At 36.6% G+C, this 16,879-nt stretch overlaps 1 protein-coding gene across 1 annotated transcript in view; it reads right to left on the bottom strand.

Annotated features, from left to right (window-relative positions):
* The window catches only part of MALRD1 (MAM and LDL receptor class A domain containing 1), a 625,167-nt gene that overhangs the window by 172,744 nt on the left and 435,544 nt on the right, over positions 1-16,879 (bottom strand). Inside the window, exons 31-32 of the mRNA XM_060096153.1 lie at positions 15,289-15,417; positions 6,440-6,601 (exon numbers count right to left, since the gene is read on the bottom strand). Coding sequence (XP_059952136.1) covers positions 6,440-6,601; positions 15,289-15,417 — 291 coding nt within the window. The remainder of the gene's footprint in view (positions 1-6,439; positions 6,602-15,288; positions 15,418-16,879) is intronic.

Below are 16,879 nucleotides of genomic sequence, written 5' to 3'. Positions count from 1 at the left end.
TCAAGGTGCTGGCAGGGTTGGTTTCTCCTGAGGCCTCTCTCCTTGCTTGCAGATGGCCACCTTCACTGTGGGTTCTCACAGGGCCTTTGCACTGTGTAGGTGCCTCCTGGTGTCTCTTCCTCTTTTTATAAGGGCACAAGTTCTACTGCATGAAGGCCCCAAATTTATGACCTCACTTGACCTTAAAACCTCTTTAAAGGCCCTTTCTCCAAATGCAGTCACATTGGGGGTTAGGGCCTCAACATCTGAATTTGGGGGGGGGACACAATTCTGTCCAGGACAGTGCTTTTGATTTTAATCTTAGAATATTTGTGTAGCTTCCTTGGGAAGATCTACAGTGAACCATGCTTCCCTAGGATGGGATCTCTGCTGTTTTTACTCCATTCATTCTCATCCCATCAGCTTTTTTTATGCCCTTCTGGAATACCTCAAACATTTCTGGTCCAAGGATTGGAATTTTTAAAAATGTGTTACAGTACAGTTATTATATCTTTCTGCATGTGTATGTATGTGTGCATGAGTGTGTGTGGACATGATCAAAGTGAGTGGTCTGATAAACATGGGATCGAGGGCTGGCTTTTGTGTATAACACACCATATCCCTGACCAAGCCTCCACCCTCCCTACTCTATCAGAGACCAGGGTGAGATGCTGATATAAATCGAGAAGGAATAGAGGTTAAGTGGCCCCAAATATGGATGTTAAGGAGATTCAGACAGAGCTGTATAAGGATGAAGGAAGATAGTAATGTTCTGGGAACGGGCTTGGATGAGGCTCCAAACATCAGGGGTTCATTTCTGGCTTGGCTACTCAGTATACAGGCTCAGAGAAGACCTTTAACTTCTCTTGTTCCTTATCTCTAATGTAGGAATAATAATATCTGTCCTGTCTGCCCAATAGGAAGTACAGTTATCACCCGTTAGCCTGCAGGGCTCTGTCAACCAAGTACCAAGTAAGTTCTGTTTGTTGAACACTTAATACTTTAAACTGCTGTCATACACATTAGAGCATTAGTGTCACTAAGATTGTTTGCGGGTACTTTTTGACCTTGGGCTGTGAACACAGAATTGCACAACAGCAAGCATGTGGATTATATCAGGCAGCATATCCCATTCCAGTTACCTTCCAAACATTTACTTAATTCAGTTCCCAACACATTGTGTGTGGTGTTTAGTAGGCACTCAGGAAATATACATTGCCTTAATTGATCCAAAATATTTGCAATAAATACAGAAGGAGATAGATCCAGGTCGCATGAGGCCTATGCAAGTATTCATCAAGTGCTACAAGTTTAAACGCTGGAGAGAATATAATAATAGCAAAAGATGTGACTTCTGCCCTACCAGAGTTTACAATCTAATTGTGGAGATGGTTAATTTATTATAACATTAAAAAGAAAATAAAGTTATGAGGGAAGGGAATAAAAAAGAGACAGCAGCCTTTTGAATTTTACCTCTGTTAATTCATGTCACGCAAATGTCTTTCTTGCCATTAAATCCCGTATATACTAAGCTCAAACGCTATTTATTCATGTGCAGACTGGAGAGAGTAGTTTCTCTCTACAGCTTTGAACAATGGCTCCAAAAAGACTCATAAATAGGCCTGTGATGGGCACTGAAAATGTCCTCCTTATGTATCTAATGCTTCATCTTGGTAACAATAAGTGAAAAGATACATAAATGCAGCTTTAATTAACAGCGATGTTGTGATGCTTAGAAACAGACTGTAGGCTCTCTGAATCTGCTGGCCTTCTCATAAAGAATTTTGTTTTTCCCAGAAGGTCAACATTAATTAATGTCCTTAGAATCTACTTAGCAGCCCATTGTCTCAGTGATGTCTAAACAAGTTTAGTGAGCCGTAGTGGTGTAGCCAGGATGATATAATCAGACTGCTTTGAAAAGGGCACTCTGCAAAAATATACTGTCTTGTGTAGTGATTAACAGGGAGGATAATAAAGTATTCTGTCAGAATGATTAGTTTTCCTTATCTGTGGATGACACTACTTGTATACCATAGTGCATAAATAACCAGATGGAAAACTTTTCATGTGGTCTTTAATGAACTCACACAAGCTATAAAAGTTCAAAAACAGAAAATAAACACAACTATTAATAGTCCTTAATTGTTGCATTAATAGGTATCAATAGATTACTTATGTTTGTCTTTTGGGACAATGTGTGGAAACTTTCTCATGTCCATCGATTATACTTCTACTTTTTCTTAAACTGAGCCTACAATACTTTTTGTCCCATTAGTAGTATTATACAAGCAGACATGCTCGGTAATTTTCAAACATTGTCTTAAGAGAAGGAAAGATTGCTTCAGATGTTATCAAAAGAACCCACCAGCATTTGTTATCTAGATGTTACTGTCTGGATCTTAGTAGGAAATAAATATTGGTTTATTTCTTACAGTTTCTCAAGGAACAGAAACTAATATTTATCCTCAGGAACTATCAGAAAAGTAAAAAAATTTCCATCTAAATGTATATTGATTACTGTGATGTTTAATATTAGGAAATAATTTAAGAATTGACCATTAGATAATTTTATAAATTATGGTATATCCAACAAATAGAATACTATGATATAATAAAAACTATGTTGCTAAACATATTTCATAACAAACTTGTTTGCACTATGTTTTTTAAATTACTAAATCAAGTAGAAACTTTCTTTTTATTGGCCAATATGTGCATTAAGAAAGAATGGCAGGGCCTCCCTGGTGGCGCAAGTGGTTGAGAGTCCGCCTACCGATGCAGGGGATACGGGTTCGTGCCCCGGTCTGGGAGGATCCCATATGCCGCGGAGCAGCTGGGCCCGTGAGCCATGGCCGCTGAGCCTGCGCGTCCGGAGCCTGTGCTCCGCAACGGGGGAGGCCACAACAGTGAGAGGCCCGCATACCGCAAAAAAAAAAAAAAAAAAAAAAAAAAAAAAAAGAAAGAATGGCAGGATACACAAATACGAAGCTTAAAGGTGGTTATATTACTCTACTGGAACAACTAGGGTTTTCTTTTTTCTGGTTATTTATATTTTTAAAATTTCAGAAAAAGATGTATTACTCAGTAATGTAAAATTGATGAAAAGAAATACTGAAGAAAAAAATAAATATTAAAAGAATGAAATACAATAGTTCAGGCTTTTTAAGGAGTAAAACTTAAAAATATCCACCACATTTTCCACATACATAAATGTGCTACCATCATGCACATTTGAGTTTCTTTTGAGGTGTGATTCCTGGTTTCAACTATTTTCTTTTTATTTTTGGATTTATTCCTCCTCTCCTCTACTCCAACCTTATCACCCATCCAAGTAATTCATGTTAATAAACGAGTATGTATCCTTTTTCATCCTCTTTTCCATGTTCACGTAGTTATTCTGGAAATATCTAGGCATGGAGTTATACATATGCACAGATGGGGGGGCACAGTCATTGTTTGTTTTAGAAATATTAGATCACACCATATAATCATTTTGCATGTTGCTTTACTCCTCTTAGAATATCTTTTGGAAATCCCTGCAAATCAGCTGTATGGCACTAAACTCTCTTTTTAGGGGCTGCGTGATATTGTGTGTTGTGAATGTAACCAGTTATGTTGGCTGTTCCTCTAGGTTCTCAATTTTGGCACCTTGGGGATAGCTGTCAATTTCTGAAGACATTTTGAGTTGTCAGCACCCGGGAGAGGAGTGATGCTGGTATCAAGTGGGTAGAGGCCAGGGATACTGCCAAGCATCACACAGTGCGCAGGGCAGCCGCACAACAATTAATTAGATCAACCAGAACATCACTAGTGTCCAGGCTGAATCATCCATCAGGCACACTCTGATCTCAGGGTGTTTGGCACTGGCTGTCCCTAGGTCTGGAACACTCTTTCCTTAGGTACCTACCTGTATCACTCTCTCACTTCCGTCAAGTCATTTTTCGAATGGCATTTTCTCAGTGCAGCCTATTCTGACCAGCTTATTTAAATTGTCATCCTCCCCCAACCCATCCCCTGGCCTTCCCGATCCTACTTCCTCTATTCTTTCTTTCCTCTACTTCTAACAGGCCACATAAGTTATTTACTTATTATGTTTATTTATTATTGTTTCCCTCCATCTAGAATGTGAACTCCACTGTGGCAGTGATTTTTGTCTGTTTTATTCACTAATGTATCCCCAGGACCTAGAACAGTGCCTGGCACTTAATAGATGAATAAATAAAAGAACAAAGGAATGAATAAATGATTGTATGAATGATGCACGTTCATTTTATTTCTCATTTTTTTCAACTGCAAACAATGCTGACGTAAATATCCTTACACACATGTACTTATGTCTTGGTCCTTGTGTTTTCTATGTGGCCAGAATGCTTTCCAAACCAGAAAATTTCCCATAACCATTAATGAGTACCCTTCTGTTCCCCCCACTCCATCTCTCCATCATCTGTAAGTGGCTTTTGAAAATCTCTTCCCATCTGATTATTTTAATTTGCATTTTTCTGATGAGTTGTGAACTTGAGCATCATTTAATATATTTGTTGATTATTTGAATTCGATCATCTGTGAAATGGCTAGGCAAATCTTTCCTGGTTGTTAAAATTGCCATTTCTAATAAGTTTGTGAGAGTTATCTGTATATATAGTCTACCTGTAATATGTAAGGAAAAAAACTTCAAATCTATTATATGCCTGTTGATTTTGTTTATGAAATATTTAGAGCATAGCTATAATTTTATATCTGGGCTTTTGAAAGTTTGATACTGCCTTTAAATTGTACATAGTTTACCCTATGTTTTCTTGGTAAGAGTTTTATTATTTTAATTTGTTACATCTACATCTTTAATCCATCTGGAATATATGTTGTATATGAAATATATAGAAGAAAAACTGGAATTTAATTTCGTTTCCTTCCAGGTGGACAACCAGCTATGCCAGCATCATATTAAATAATACAACTTCTTCCCACTGAATTGGCCTTTGTTATACACTAAATCCTCCTAATTACTTACCTAAGTGTCTTGATTCTCTGTCCTGTTCCATTAACCTATAACATGGTGTATACTAATCTCATTTTTTTTTAAGGAAAAAAAAACTTAATGAAAGGCAGAAAAAATACAACTTGACAGGTAGAAAGGAATAGAAATATTCAATCTGAAGCTGAATTAGGAAACAGCTTTAAAATAAGAATGAACATCCATGCTGTAATTGAACATCATGATATTTTCAATCTGTCTGGATTATATAAATGCTAAAATTACTGATCTCTTTTCACTGGACATAAAATGCCTGAGCCAATCTTGTATACCTTTTCTATGAAAACTTATTTTAACTCCATGTGTTCTTGTTCTTTTTCACTGTTCTATGCCTCAGTTTTTTTGAGGAGGTATTAGCTAGGGTTCTCCAGAGAAACAGAACCAATAGGGTGTTGTGTAAATATAGCAAGGCATTTATTATAGGAACTGGCTCATGTGATTATGGAGGCTGACAAGCCCCACATTTGCAGTGTGGGCCGGCAGGCTGGAGACCCAAGAAAGCCAACAGGGCAGATAAAGTCTGAAGGCAGGCTGTTGGTGAGTTACCTCTTGCTCAGGGAGGCTGGTCTTTTTCTTTCTATTCAGGTCTTCAACTGATTGGATGAGGCCCACCCACATTATGGAGGGTAATCTGCTCCAAGTTCACCAATTTAAATGTTAACCTCACCCAAAAACACCCTCCAAGTTGACACTTAAAATTCACCATCACAAATATTTAAGATTATTTTTTATCTCTAAGAAAATCTAGATTTTATCCCTAAGAAAAGTTTTGTCCCTAAGAAAAGTTATCACTGAAAAAAGTTATTTTTAATTCCTAAGAAAGTTAGATTCCTAAGAAAAGTGTTGAGTATCAGGCAAGATTTCAGGGTAAAAGTAAACAAGAATACAAGCTTCCTTCTACTCTGACTCTATTAATTGGAAAACCATTTAAGATTACATTGATCTCATGTCACAGGCAGGAAGCAAAAGTTGTTCAGAGTTTGCTGATGCTCATTCTTTTTATCACCACTTACCTTTTAAATCTCTGCCCCTGTACTTCAGAGGGTCTGGAATGAAATTGGTGGCAAGCTAGCGATCATCGTGGCAGCATGCCAACTGTACACCTTTGCCTACTGCATGCATTAATCTGAATGTTCCCTACTTGTCCCTGCCCCAATTGGGGACTTTAAGGCCACCCTTAGGGTAGGGTAAATAAAATCTGTGAGTCTCTTAAATAGAGTCATTGATTTCCTTGTTGCCGCAATATCAGTTCTAGGTCTATTAAATAATTCAGGCATTAAATGGAAGGAACTAACTCTCTTTTCATAAAGGATATTGAGCTCTACCCTTACAAAGACATAAGGAAGGTGCTCTGACATTCACTCAAATAGTTAAAGCAAATTTCCAGCCCAGTGAACTACATGGCCTGACAATCTCTACTGCATTTACCTGGTGTGTGATCAAGGCCTGGACTCAATGCTTCAGTAGGAATTCTGCTGCCAATGGCCCAATCCAAGTCATCTTGAGAGTCTTGAGTAAGACTGCAAGCTGTGGTCCAGCTTCCTGAAGTTATTTCAAAATTGCAGCTTCCTGTTGTGTTTGTATACTGGCCTAAGGAAACAAAAATATTAATGGAATGTTGTGGCAATCTATGTCACACTTGATATTATACTACATTTGTGATGATTTTAAATTAGTATTTGTATACTCTGTTAATTTAAAATTTTAAAGAACCAGGGTATTTGCACTCATTGGAAATATCAGTTGTACACTGAAACTTTTTTTATCACAGGGTCTAGAAGCAGTGCGTGAATACTGTCATTTAGCCATTAAGGATTTACATGGATCGACTAATAACATTTTAGATGATAGATAAAACTGTATCTACACATGAACAATGTACAAAACATTATGATAGTATAGATTATTCAGGTCAAATAAATCAATATCTTCAGTTGTCTGGATGTTTAACTCCATCCCTCTGTCTACTCTGGTGTTTGAACAGCATAGACCATTAGAGAGGAAAAGTCATTAACTAGAGAAAAGGTGCCTTTGGGAGAAGTAGTAAACCATATAGGATGCAAACCCTCTCAGCATTCCATACCCATCACCCACGTACAATATTTCAGAGCCAGTCACTAAATAATGAAAGAAGTTCTCTTCTAAAAGTGTTGATTCATAACTCATTAAAAAAATTAAGTTGTTCACAATGAGAAAAATTACTAGTAATAACTGACTGTCTACTACCTAGTCATCTGTGAAAAGTGCCTTCATAATACCCTGATACTGCTTTCATTTTTCTTTCTTTTTGCATAGCAGTTATTATTTTTGAGCATTCACTGTAAAAACTGTGTTATAGAGACAGAATGAATTATTGGATGGTTTAATCCATATGAATCAACTGAGATTGTCATTGACTTTTTTTTAGAAAGATTAAGTTTGTATTATTTTTAACGTTTCTTCTCCAGATGGTTTCTTGTTCATAACTTTTTCTTAACATAAAACTATTATTAGCATATATAGAAACTTTGTCAGCAAGGAAAAACTTGCTGTTAAAATGGATGCCAAACATTTGGCAAAACAAAGCTTTAATGTTTTTATAGAAAATTTTCTGGATCTCTAAGAGTATTTTCATAAAATCTCAGCATTTTACTTCTCTGGCATGATTGCACCTTATCCCTAAAAACTAGAATCGTTTTTAATTATATACATCTCTTTCATTCATTCTAGAGGACTTATGCTCCACTGGTTTTTATATACTTATTTATGGGCTCTGTATATCCTTTTTATGCCATGCTTATACATAGGTTTATACCATGCTTATATAATATGGATAAAAGTGAGGAATGTGGTTCTCCAGGTGTTTAGTTAACACAACCGCAAACATGTAGAATCTTCCAATGTTACAAACAAGACAGCCACTGTGTGTTTGTTAGAATGATGTCACACACAGGTTCTATAGTATTTCTGTGTAACTGACTCCCAGACACATAGGCTCTACAATAATTATTCTTTTTCTATTCTCTGTGACCACTCTTGTCCTTCCTCTTCCACCGTATTTAATATATGACTTTACTATTGACTCTAAAGATATCTACACAGTCAGGATTCATTCTCTTACATTTCAGCCTCTCTAACTCAAATTATATCACTTTTACTTTTCCCTTTTCTAGGGTTAACCTTGGTTTATGATCTCAATTGCTTACCAAACACTGTTATTAGCACTCCACAGCTGCATTTATTTCAAAGTTATACAACTTTTCCACATCTTTCAATCACACATTCTCTACTAATTCCTTTCTTATATTGCAGAGTTAGCTGGGGTGCCCCTCTTGTTAAAAAATTACATAATTAAAAAAAGTCTCACTCTATGTATCTTCACTCATTCTTTTGCATAGCCTTTCATACTTTTGTGCAGATGACCTACAAATCTACAGCTACAATGAAATGCAGGTGTTTATCTACAAATGTTTATTGAACATTCCACTTGGAAAATGCAATTATCATCTCAAAACCAACAAGCCTAAAATGAACTCATCATTTATCCTTCCAAATGGGTTCTTCTCTCTGAGATTATTGATTAATTTCATAGCATGAATCTTCTCTCTCTTTCTAAAGGTTCAAACTATGAAGTTATCTTTGACTCTGCATTCTTTATTTCCATATCTAATCTATCACCAACACCTATAGATTCTCCCTTCGAGAACTTGTTTAGTTCATTCCTTTCTTTGCAGCTCCATAGTTCCTGTTCCAGCTCCATTGGTTCAAGCCCCTGGTTTATGTTAAGAGCCTCTTTCTTTAGTGTAGCCTTCACCCTATCAACCTTATACACCCAAACCACATTATTAATCTTTAAGACTGCTCTCATGTTATTTCCCTTGCTCAAAATATTCAGGTGTTCACATTATTTGAAAATGCCCTCAAAACCTCTAGCCTTGAATACAACAACCTTTCTGTTGATGCAATGCTTCTTTAGGCTGAAATCTGTCTTGTCTCCAAAACTGCCTCTACTTCAATGAAATTTTTCAGAAAAAAATTCTTTTGAATACAACTGACTTTTTTCAACTTTTATGTTGAAGTACTTCTCTCTCTCTCTCTCTCTTTCTTTTGCATATGCTCTCTAGCAATTCGATGCTCATTTGTCAGTCCTTCCTTCCCTCTCTTGGTTAGGACAGAACTGCAGTTTTATCGAGGAATTCACCTTCTTTCACTCAGATATTTGTTTGAAGAGTGAAACGGACCCCTGTAACTCCAGAGGCGGCTCATGGTTTATCTAAGCAATCATGATGCGATGTTCAAACTTCCCTTGTCTTGACTGGTTTAAGATAGTCTTGGGATGCTTTTCTAAACAATGAGACTTACTAGGGAAGAGCCACCTAGGAAAAGGTTTCTTTATTCTTAAAAATAAATCAAAAGGAAGAAAACCTATTTGTCCTTTCTCAGGATATCATTGCAAAGATGCGATGCTTGGGACTAAAGAGATTCTATGGGGAGCTGACTTTATAAGAAAATCCATTATCTGAAGATGGCAGAACATAAAGAATAAAGGAGGGCATATAGTTCTATACGTTTGATGACAAAAGTTACTAAATTAACCAACTCTAGAGCTCCCTTGCTTTTGGACTTCTTGCTATTTGAGATAATACATTTTCCTTATTGTCTGTATCAGTTAGGGGTGCATTTAGTTTCAAGTAACTGAAAACCCAAATAATAGTAGCTTAAACAGCTACTATTCATTTATGTCAATTAACAATATGTCAGGAAGGTGTCAGTTTAAGGTTGGCATTGTGACTGTGGTTCAAGTGTGTAGTTGTGAAGCACATATTTTCCAGCTTTCCTTTCTGTCATCTTGCCATCCTCATGCTCATTCATGGTTGCAAGATGATGCTGCACCTTCCAGCATTGAAAAATTCAATTATTCAAGGCATTGAAAGGAATGGGAAGAGGAAAGAAGAAAAAGCGTTTTCCTATTCTGGTGCTTTTTCTTTTTGAAAGGGGTACCTTCCCCAAATTCCCACATATATCTCACGGGCGGGCAAGTGCTCACGGGCGGCTACAAAGAAGTTTGGAGAAGATGCTACCTGTGGCTGGTCATAATGTTGCCCTGGATAAAACTGCAGTTCTGTTTCTAAGGAACAAAAAGAAATGGATAGGCAACAAGCAGGGACTGCTATGATGTCTACACCTGTCAAGGTTGGAATTTCTGTTACAAGTGTATTAATTAATGTATCTTCTCCATTCCATCTAGCAAATAATACTCTTTCTTGAATGTCCAACTTATGTACTATCTTTCTCTTTCCAGATCATGTCAGTTCTCAGGGTCTGTGTGTTTTATAACAGTAATCATAGTTATTACTATTCGTTTGGCAACTTATTACTTCTTTATTTTGCGCTGCCACCTTAATTGTTGTTTACTATTGAACTACTGTAAACATTTCCATGTGATCAGGTATTATTATTGAACTGCATTATATAAGCCGTGATTCCATACTAATTACTGAATGATAGGTGATATGAAAACTTTGTAATATTAATATTTCTTGACGATTAATATGTATCAATATTTTCAAAATGGCTACTGCTTTAGAAAAAACATTTTCCAAATTGTGATCTTTATTATGATCCCTTGAATGGATTCAAAGTATTACTAACACTGTTTTAAACGACTGGCATTTTTCCACTGGTACAATATTCAGCCATATTGTTGTAGGTCAGTATAAATATTAATCAACTCAGTTATATTAAAGAGATGGCTCCGTAATTAATTATTTTTAATTCTCACATCCACATAGCAACCTTATTTTGCCATACCATGATATATAACATAGAACTATTAAACAGTTTCTCCTCATTGTGAAATGCATTTTTGGAAAGCTGCACTGGGAAGAATTTTGGAGAATCTGGGTACAGTGGGGAAGAGTGACATGACTGACTAATGATGTTTATCACTGTTAAAATGCAGGAGAGAAAGTATCCATCCCATTCTGTACATCCCTAGCCTAGATTACAAGGCACACTTACTACATGTTTTAGGTAATAATTTCCTCCATGAAAAAAAGAGCATATTTTCTAACTTAACTGTTTCTTTTAAAAAGAATTGATCTTATTTGTTATCAACCATGCATTTTTGCAACAAGAGGTAGCGATGCAAAAGAAGATTTTATCTTTGCTCATAACCTAAGGTAAGAATTTAGTCATGAGGAATAGCTGCATTTATTGTCTGATAAGTATAAAGGACATGTAAATAAGGCATTCACAATGACTGACAAATTTTAAGAGAATATAAAAATAATGGCATGGAAGAAGCTAACATTAATCCTGAAAGACTGAACAAATATATTCTTTACATTACTTCATTTAATTCTCAAAGCACTCTGTATGTTATTATATGTACTATATAGATAAGGAAATTGAGCCTCTGAAAATTTAAATAATTGCCCAACAAATGATGGTCAAAGTCAAAATGAAGACTTCAGTTTAATAACCCAAAGGTCAATTGTTTCCTTATATTTCTCCAAAGGTCACTTTGAAAATGTTGTAATTTATTCCATTATCCATGATAGATTCTCTGCCTGCAGGAATCCAGCCCTGTTGCCTCCAATATATCCAAAAGACCATCAATATAAAATACTGATGGAGTCAATTTGCAGCATCAATAAGTCACCTGTATATTTCTGTGTGCTGTGCAATGTTCCTTTTGGAGATGAACAAAATCTATCAAGAAGTTTTAAGGAAAGTGACTATTTCATTTGTCAACATATTGCTTTTATTTTAAAAAATTCAAATACTTCTTGCAGTTGTCCATCAAAGTCATGGGTGACACTAACAGACATGGATATGTAATTGACTTCAGTTTCTGATCATCAAAACTGCCTTTGTGTGTTTTCTATCAATACCTCAAATAGCTGTGGGAAAAAATACAAATCATATAAGGTATTCTGAGCAGAAAAATGAGTGAAGCAAAAAGAACATGGGCAGCATTCACATTTGAAAAACCAAAACACCTGTAACTCTTTCTGATGTTTTTAGGTCTATTTTCATACTTCATATACAGATGTACATACACACACACACATATTTTTCTTCATATGTACTCCCCACATAAGCTGTGATAACCTTACTCCTGATAGCACTTGTTACACTTAAAAAATAATCAGGAATCTTTTCACTTACTAGCTACTTTTTTCAAAAAGCTAAGAACATTATATTTAATGCATTTTTCCCTCTAGTTTTTTTTTCCACAGTAGAAAGTGAATTTCTGAAGCCTAACACAATGTCTTGTTCATTTTTATATACCCAATGTTTAGAAAGTTGTTCCTAGCCCTACTAGGAATAGGAATAAACAGAAGAGTATAATTTTTATATAAACATTTTCAATATATGTACCTTTTTACATGAGAGGAAGATATTTACTGTCTGTAATAAGTTTTCTATATGCATGTGATAGCTGTCCTTCTCACCCCACTGGTATGTATGTCAGTGCCATCATATTCAAGTTATTTTTTCTTTAGAACCTTCATAAATCTGGCCAAGTTTTTAATGTTTTACTGGTGATTATTAAATGCTCTATTTGTTATGTCTTGTGGGGGAAATGGTGATTTCAAAAGGCTTCAGATCATTGTTTTAGAACTCCATTGAAATCAATTCCTAACAGTCAATATAAAAAAAAATATTTTTTTGGTGCACTTAAAAGAAGCTAGAAATAACACTATAAAGTATTATTTAATGTATTATAAATTTCATTTGAGAATATATATATTATAAAGGAAATGAATATTTTATGAAATTAAGATTATAATACTGTAGTATTCAAAATACAGTTTAAAAAAGTGCCAATCACTTTCACTTTCTTCTTTGCTTGACTTAAAATTAAAAGATGGGATGAATGTTGAGGATAATATGCTAAGTAAAATAAGCCAGTCACAAAAAGACAAACACTGTGATTCCACTTAGAGGCACCTAGAGTTGTCAAATGCATAGAAATAGAAAGTAGAATGGTGGTTGTCAGGGGCTGGGGGTGGGGAGAATAGAGGGTTATTGTTTAATTGGTACAGAGTTTCAATTTTTCAAGATTAAAAAAGTTCTGGATATGGATTCTGGATGCCCTCTAAGGGAAAAACTTTTCTGATGACACTTACGCAAGCTGGCATAAGTGTGAAGCTGTGGTGTTGGCTGCACAACGATGCAAATATACTTAATGCCACTGAGCTGTACAGTTAAAAAGGTTAGAATAGTAAATTTTATGTTATGCATATTTTATATATACTTTACCACAATTAAAAAAATAGCGAATTCAAGAAAGAGAAATGAACACTTCAGAAGCAAACATCCGGAGGAATAAAAATAACACTGAGCTAAAAATAAACATTTAAACGTGCCTTGTGTAGTACGCCTTCCCTGTGCATGTGTGATATTTTCCCACTGAGAAATGGAGTCTATTCCCTTCCTCTCTTTGAATTTAGGGTAGACTTTGTTATTTGAATAACCATTAGGAAGAGCCAGGAGGGACATTCTGGAACTTCTGAGGCTAAGTCATACAAACTCTTTGCTATTTTTCCTCAGGTTCTTGGAATGTTTGCTCTTGGAACTTTCTGTGAATGAAGCATGTTGCCTGCCATGTCAGTAAACAAAGGACACTGTAGCCATCAGCCACTGCCCGCCACACCCCCGCATGGTGAGCCCTGAGGGAACTCAGGGTAGAAACAACAGGATGCCCGCCATCAAGCCCTCAGCCACTGCAGTGCCTGCAACAGTGCACCCTGAGGGGATTTAGGATGGGAAAAACCTGGATGCTGGCCCTAGATCGCTAAGGTGCATAGCAAAGGAATGACTTCACTGAGTGCAGGCTCTTGCATCTTCCCAAACACAGAAAGGCACTAAATTCCTTAACTTGAGCTATCTGGTCTTCTTTAATTAACAGTAATCTTTTGATGTTTGGGCTCCCCGGTCTTTGTTGCAAAACTCCTGTATATCCTGGCTCCCCCACTACCTCTTGGGAGCAGTCCCTCAGAGGGATCTGAGAGGCTGCCTCTTGGGCTTAAGTCCTCAGAAAGTCTGCCAATAAAACATACTTCTTAACTTTTAGGTTGTGCATTCTTTTTTTTTTTTTTTTTTTGCGGTACACGGGCCTCTCACTGTTGTGGCCTCTCCCGTTGCGGAGCACAGGCTCCGGACACACAGGCTCAGCGGCCATGGCTTACGGGCCCAGCCACTCCGCAGCATGTGGGATCTTCCCGGACCGGGGCACAAACCCATGTCCCCTGCATCGGCAGGCGGACCCTCAACCACTGCGCCACCAGGGAAGCCCAGGTTGTGCATTCTTTTACAGTCGACACATGGTAAAAGCCAATCCCATGTAAGATGTCTGACTAACCTGTGATAGCCCAAGCCACAGGGGTTGCCCTGGAGGTTGATTCCATGTTGATCCAGACAGAGAAACCAAAGAGTACACATGTGCCAAACATGTAGGGGATAAAGGCATCTTGGAAGTGATCCTCCAGGTCCAGCTGTACCAGTTTGAGCCATGTGGATCAGAGACAAGCTGCCTAGCTGATTCCTTCCTGAATGAATGATCCACAAAATTGCAAGCAAAATGAAACTTGTTTAGGCCAATAACTTTTAGGGTAGTTTGTTATGCTGCAAACATTAACAGCAACAGGCAGCCTGTATGGTATCAAGATTCCATATGAATGCTCATCAATAAACTTTATGAAAAAAAATTCTTTGGATTTAAATATGTGTTCATATTTAAAAATTACACACTTGGCTTTATAGATGAATTTAAAAATCATTTGAATTAAAGTTTGAATAAAAAAACCAAAGTGGTTCTGGTATTCCTCTTTTTCCAGGGCAATGTAATTATTAAAACTAATCATTAAACTAGTATTTATTCAAAGTGTTCTTTTTTCACCTCATCTATAAAATCAGTCATTTTTGGGGAAAAAGGAATGGAATCAGTAATGAGAACTGATGAAGAAATGCAGGCTCTGCTAGTTCAGTTTCTGACAATTTTAACCCTGACTCTGCATACAGTTCTATATAATGACATGATGGGAAATTTTTGTAACATGATTTGCTATAGATTTGTTGCAGTTTTTAGTCTGGGGGTAAAAAGGATGGAAGGGCTTCCATTTAAATATCTGCATAGAGAAGTTGGAAAAATGTTTTGTCTATTCTAAATCTACTCTGGTGCATGAAAAGAACATTTCTTCCCAGTCATCAATGCGAATAAGTTACTCTGCTAATAAAGTGAAAATCTGTGCTGAACTGGCAGCATTAGAACAGACAAATACACTTACCACAGTGAGCTTCATCAGACCTATCAGAGCAGTCTGGTTGATAGTCACAGACCAGGTGGGATGCAATACACTTCTTGTTGTGGCACAAGAAATCAGTGGCTTCTGGGCAAATCTCAGAAGTCTCTCCCACTGGGGGGAAAACAAAAAAAACACAAACATCATTTGGTAATACTTTCATCAAATTTGAATACTCCTTTTATTTCCCGCACTATTAGATAAGTTAAAGATTTTAATTGTTGTCCAAGGTAGACTTGTAGACAACTCCCCATCTCTCAGTCCCACCTGGAACTGTTCAGCAAGTAACATAGATTGTACTTCCAAAATATTTTTTAATCAGTCAAGGGCTGACCATCATCTATTACATAAACCCAAATTCCCAATCAAGGCATTAAAAATATTTTGGTTTTTGGCTCCAGCTTAGTTTTCTAGGCTCATTTTCTGCAACTCTTCTCTTAAGCACCTGCAGGTAAACTATATCCTAGGACTGAGGGCTTCAAAAATATGCCACTTGGTCTGCATTTTACCACGTGTTCACAAATGCTGCTTCCTTTACCTGTACTGACTATTCATTCCCTCTTGTGGTCTTGGTGGTCTGTTCAACCTTGGGACTCAAGGAAACAACTTCTCTCTCTACCCTTGTCTTGCCTTCCTCTTTGCCATCGAAGCCTCTCGTTGGACACTCCCTATTTCATGCTGCCTAAGGATACTTTTATTCCTATATTAAATGCCTACCACCTCGTATAAGAGCTGTTTACACTTCTGGCTGTCCTCCCAGACTCTAAGCTCCTTTGACACAGGAGTTTTTGCTGTGTTTTCTTGGGTCTAACACAGCACCTAATATACAATTTGTGCTTTATAAATGCTGGTTATAATAACTGAAGGCATAATGGTTTCATCTAAAGGGGGCTTAGAAAAGCCAATTGACATAGAATTTTCCAAGCAATTCACATGTTGCCATATCATTTCAACTGATATGAAGTCTAATGATAATATTTTATAGCTTCAAAGTGATATACATTAAAGGTCTGAAACTATCAAATTCAACAAATTAAATAAAACTCAGCAATTCCTTTGTTACATAGATTAGTATGGGTTCAGGATAGTGTGTCTGCAGTGGGGGTAGGTTACTCAAGGTTAGGGAGTATTTTCATGAAGGAATATAGTAAAACTCTACAGATTTCATTAAAGTGCATTTCCATAGTCTTTCCATAGTCATCCCCATAATACAATAGCTAAAACCTCAACATTTTCCAGAAATAATTTACCAGTAAAATGTAGTCTCCATACAAAGATTGAGAGAGGGCATCTAAAAGAACAGCCAATATTTATTAGATCATGGGTATCAGTAAGGTGAAGAATTAAAGGTTGTGTTCTTTGAGTGATTTAGAAACTTTGCCACAATGTTTTAATTAACACTAGTGAGAATTTACAGTTAACCCAGAGAACCATGTGGACATTGTTTAGTATGCAAGTATATGCATTGGAGATTATTTTTCTATGCCATAGGCTGTGGAGCCATAAAATTACTCCACAGAGGATATGAGTTTTGACTTATAATCTAAATAATTGGTTCTTTAGTTAAAAAAAAAAG

This window comes from Mesoplodon densirostris, chromosome 4, assembly GCF_025265405.1.
Source record: "Mesoplodon densirostris isolate mMesDen1 chromosome 4, mMesDen1 primary haplotype, whole genome shotgun sequence".
Lineage (NCBI taxonomy): Eukaryota > Metazoa > Chordata > Mammalia > Artiodactyla > Ziphiidae > Mesoplodon > Mesoplodon densirostris.
This window is presented reverse-complemented; position numbering and strand designations above follow the sequence as displayed.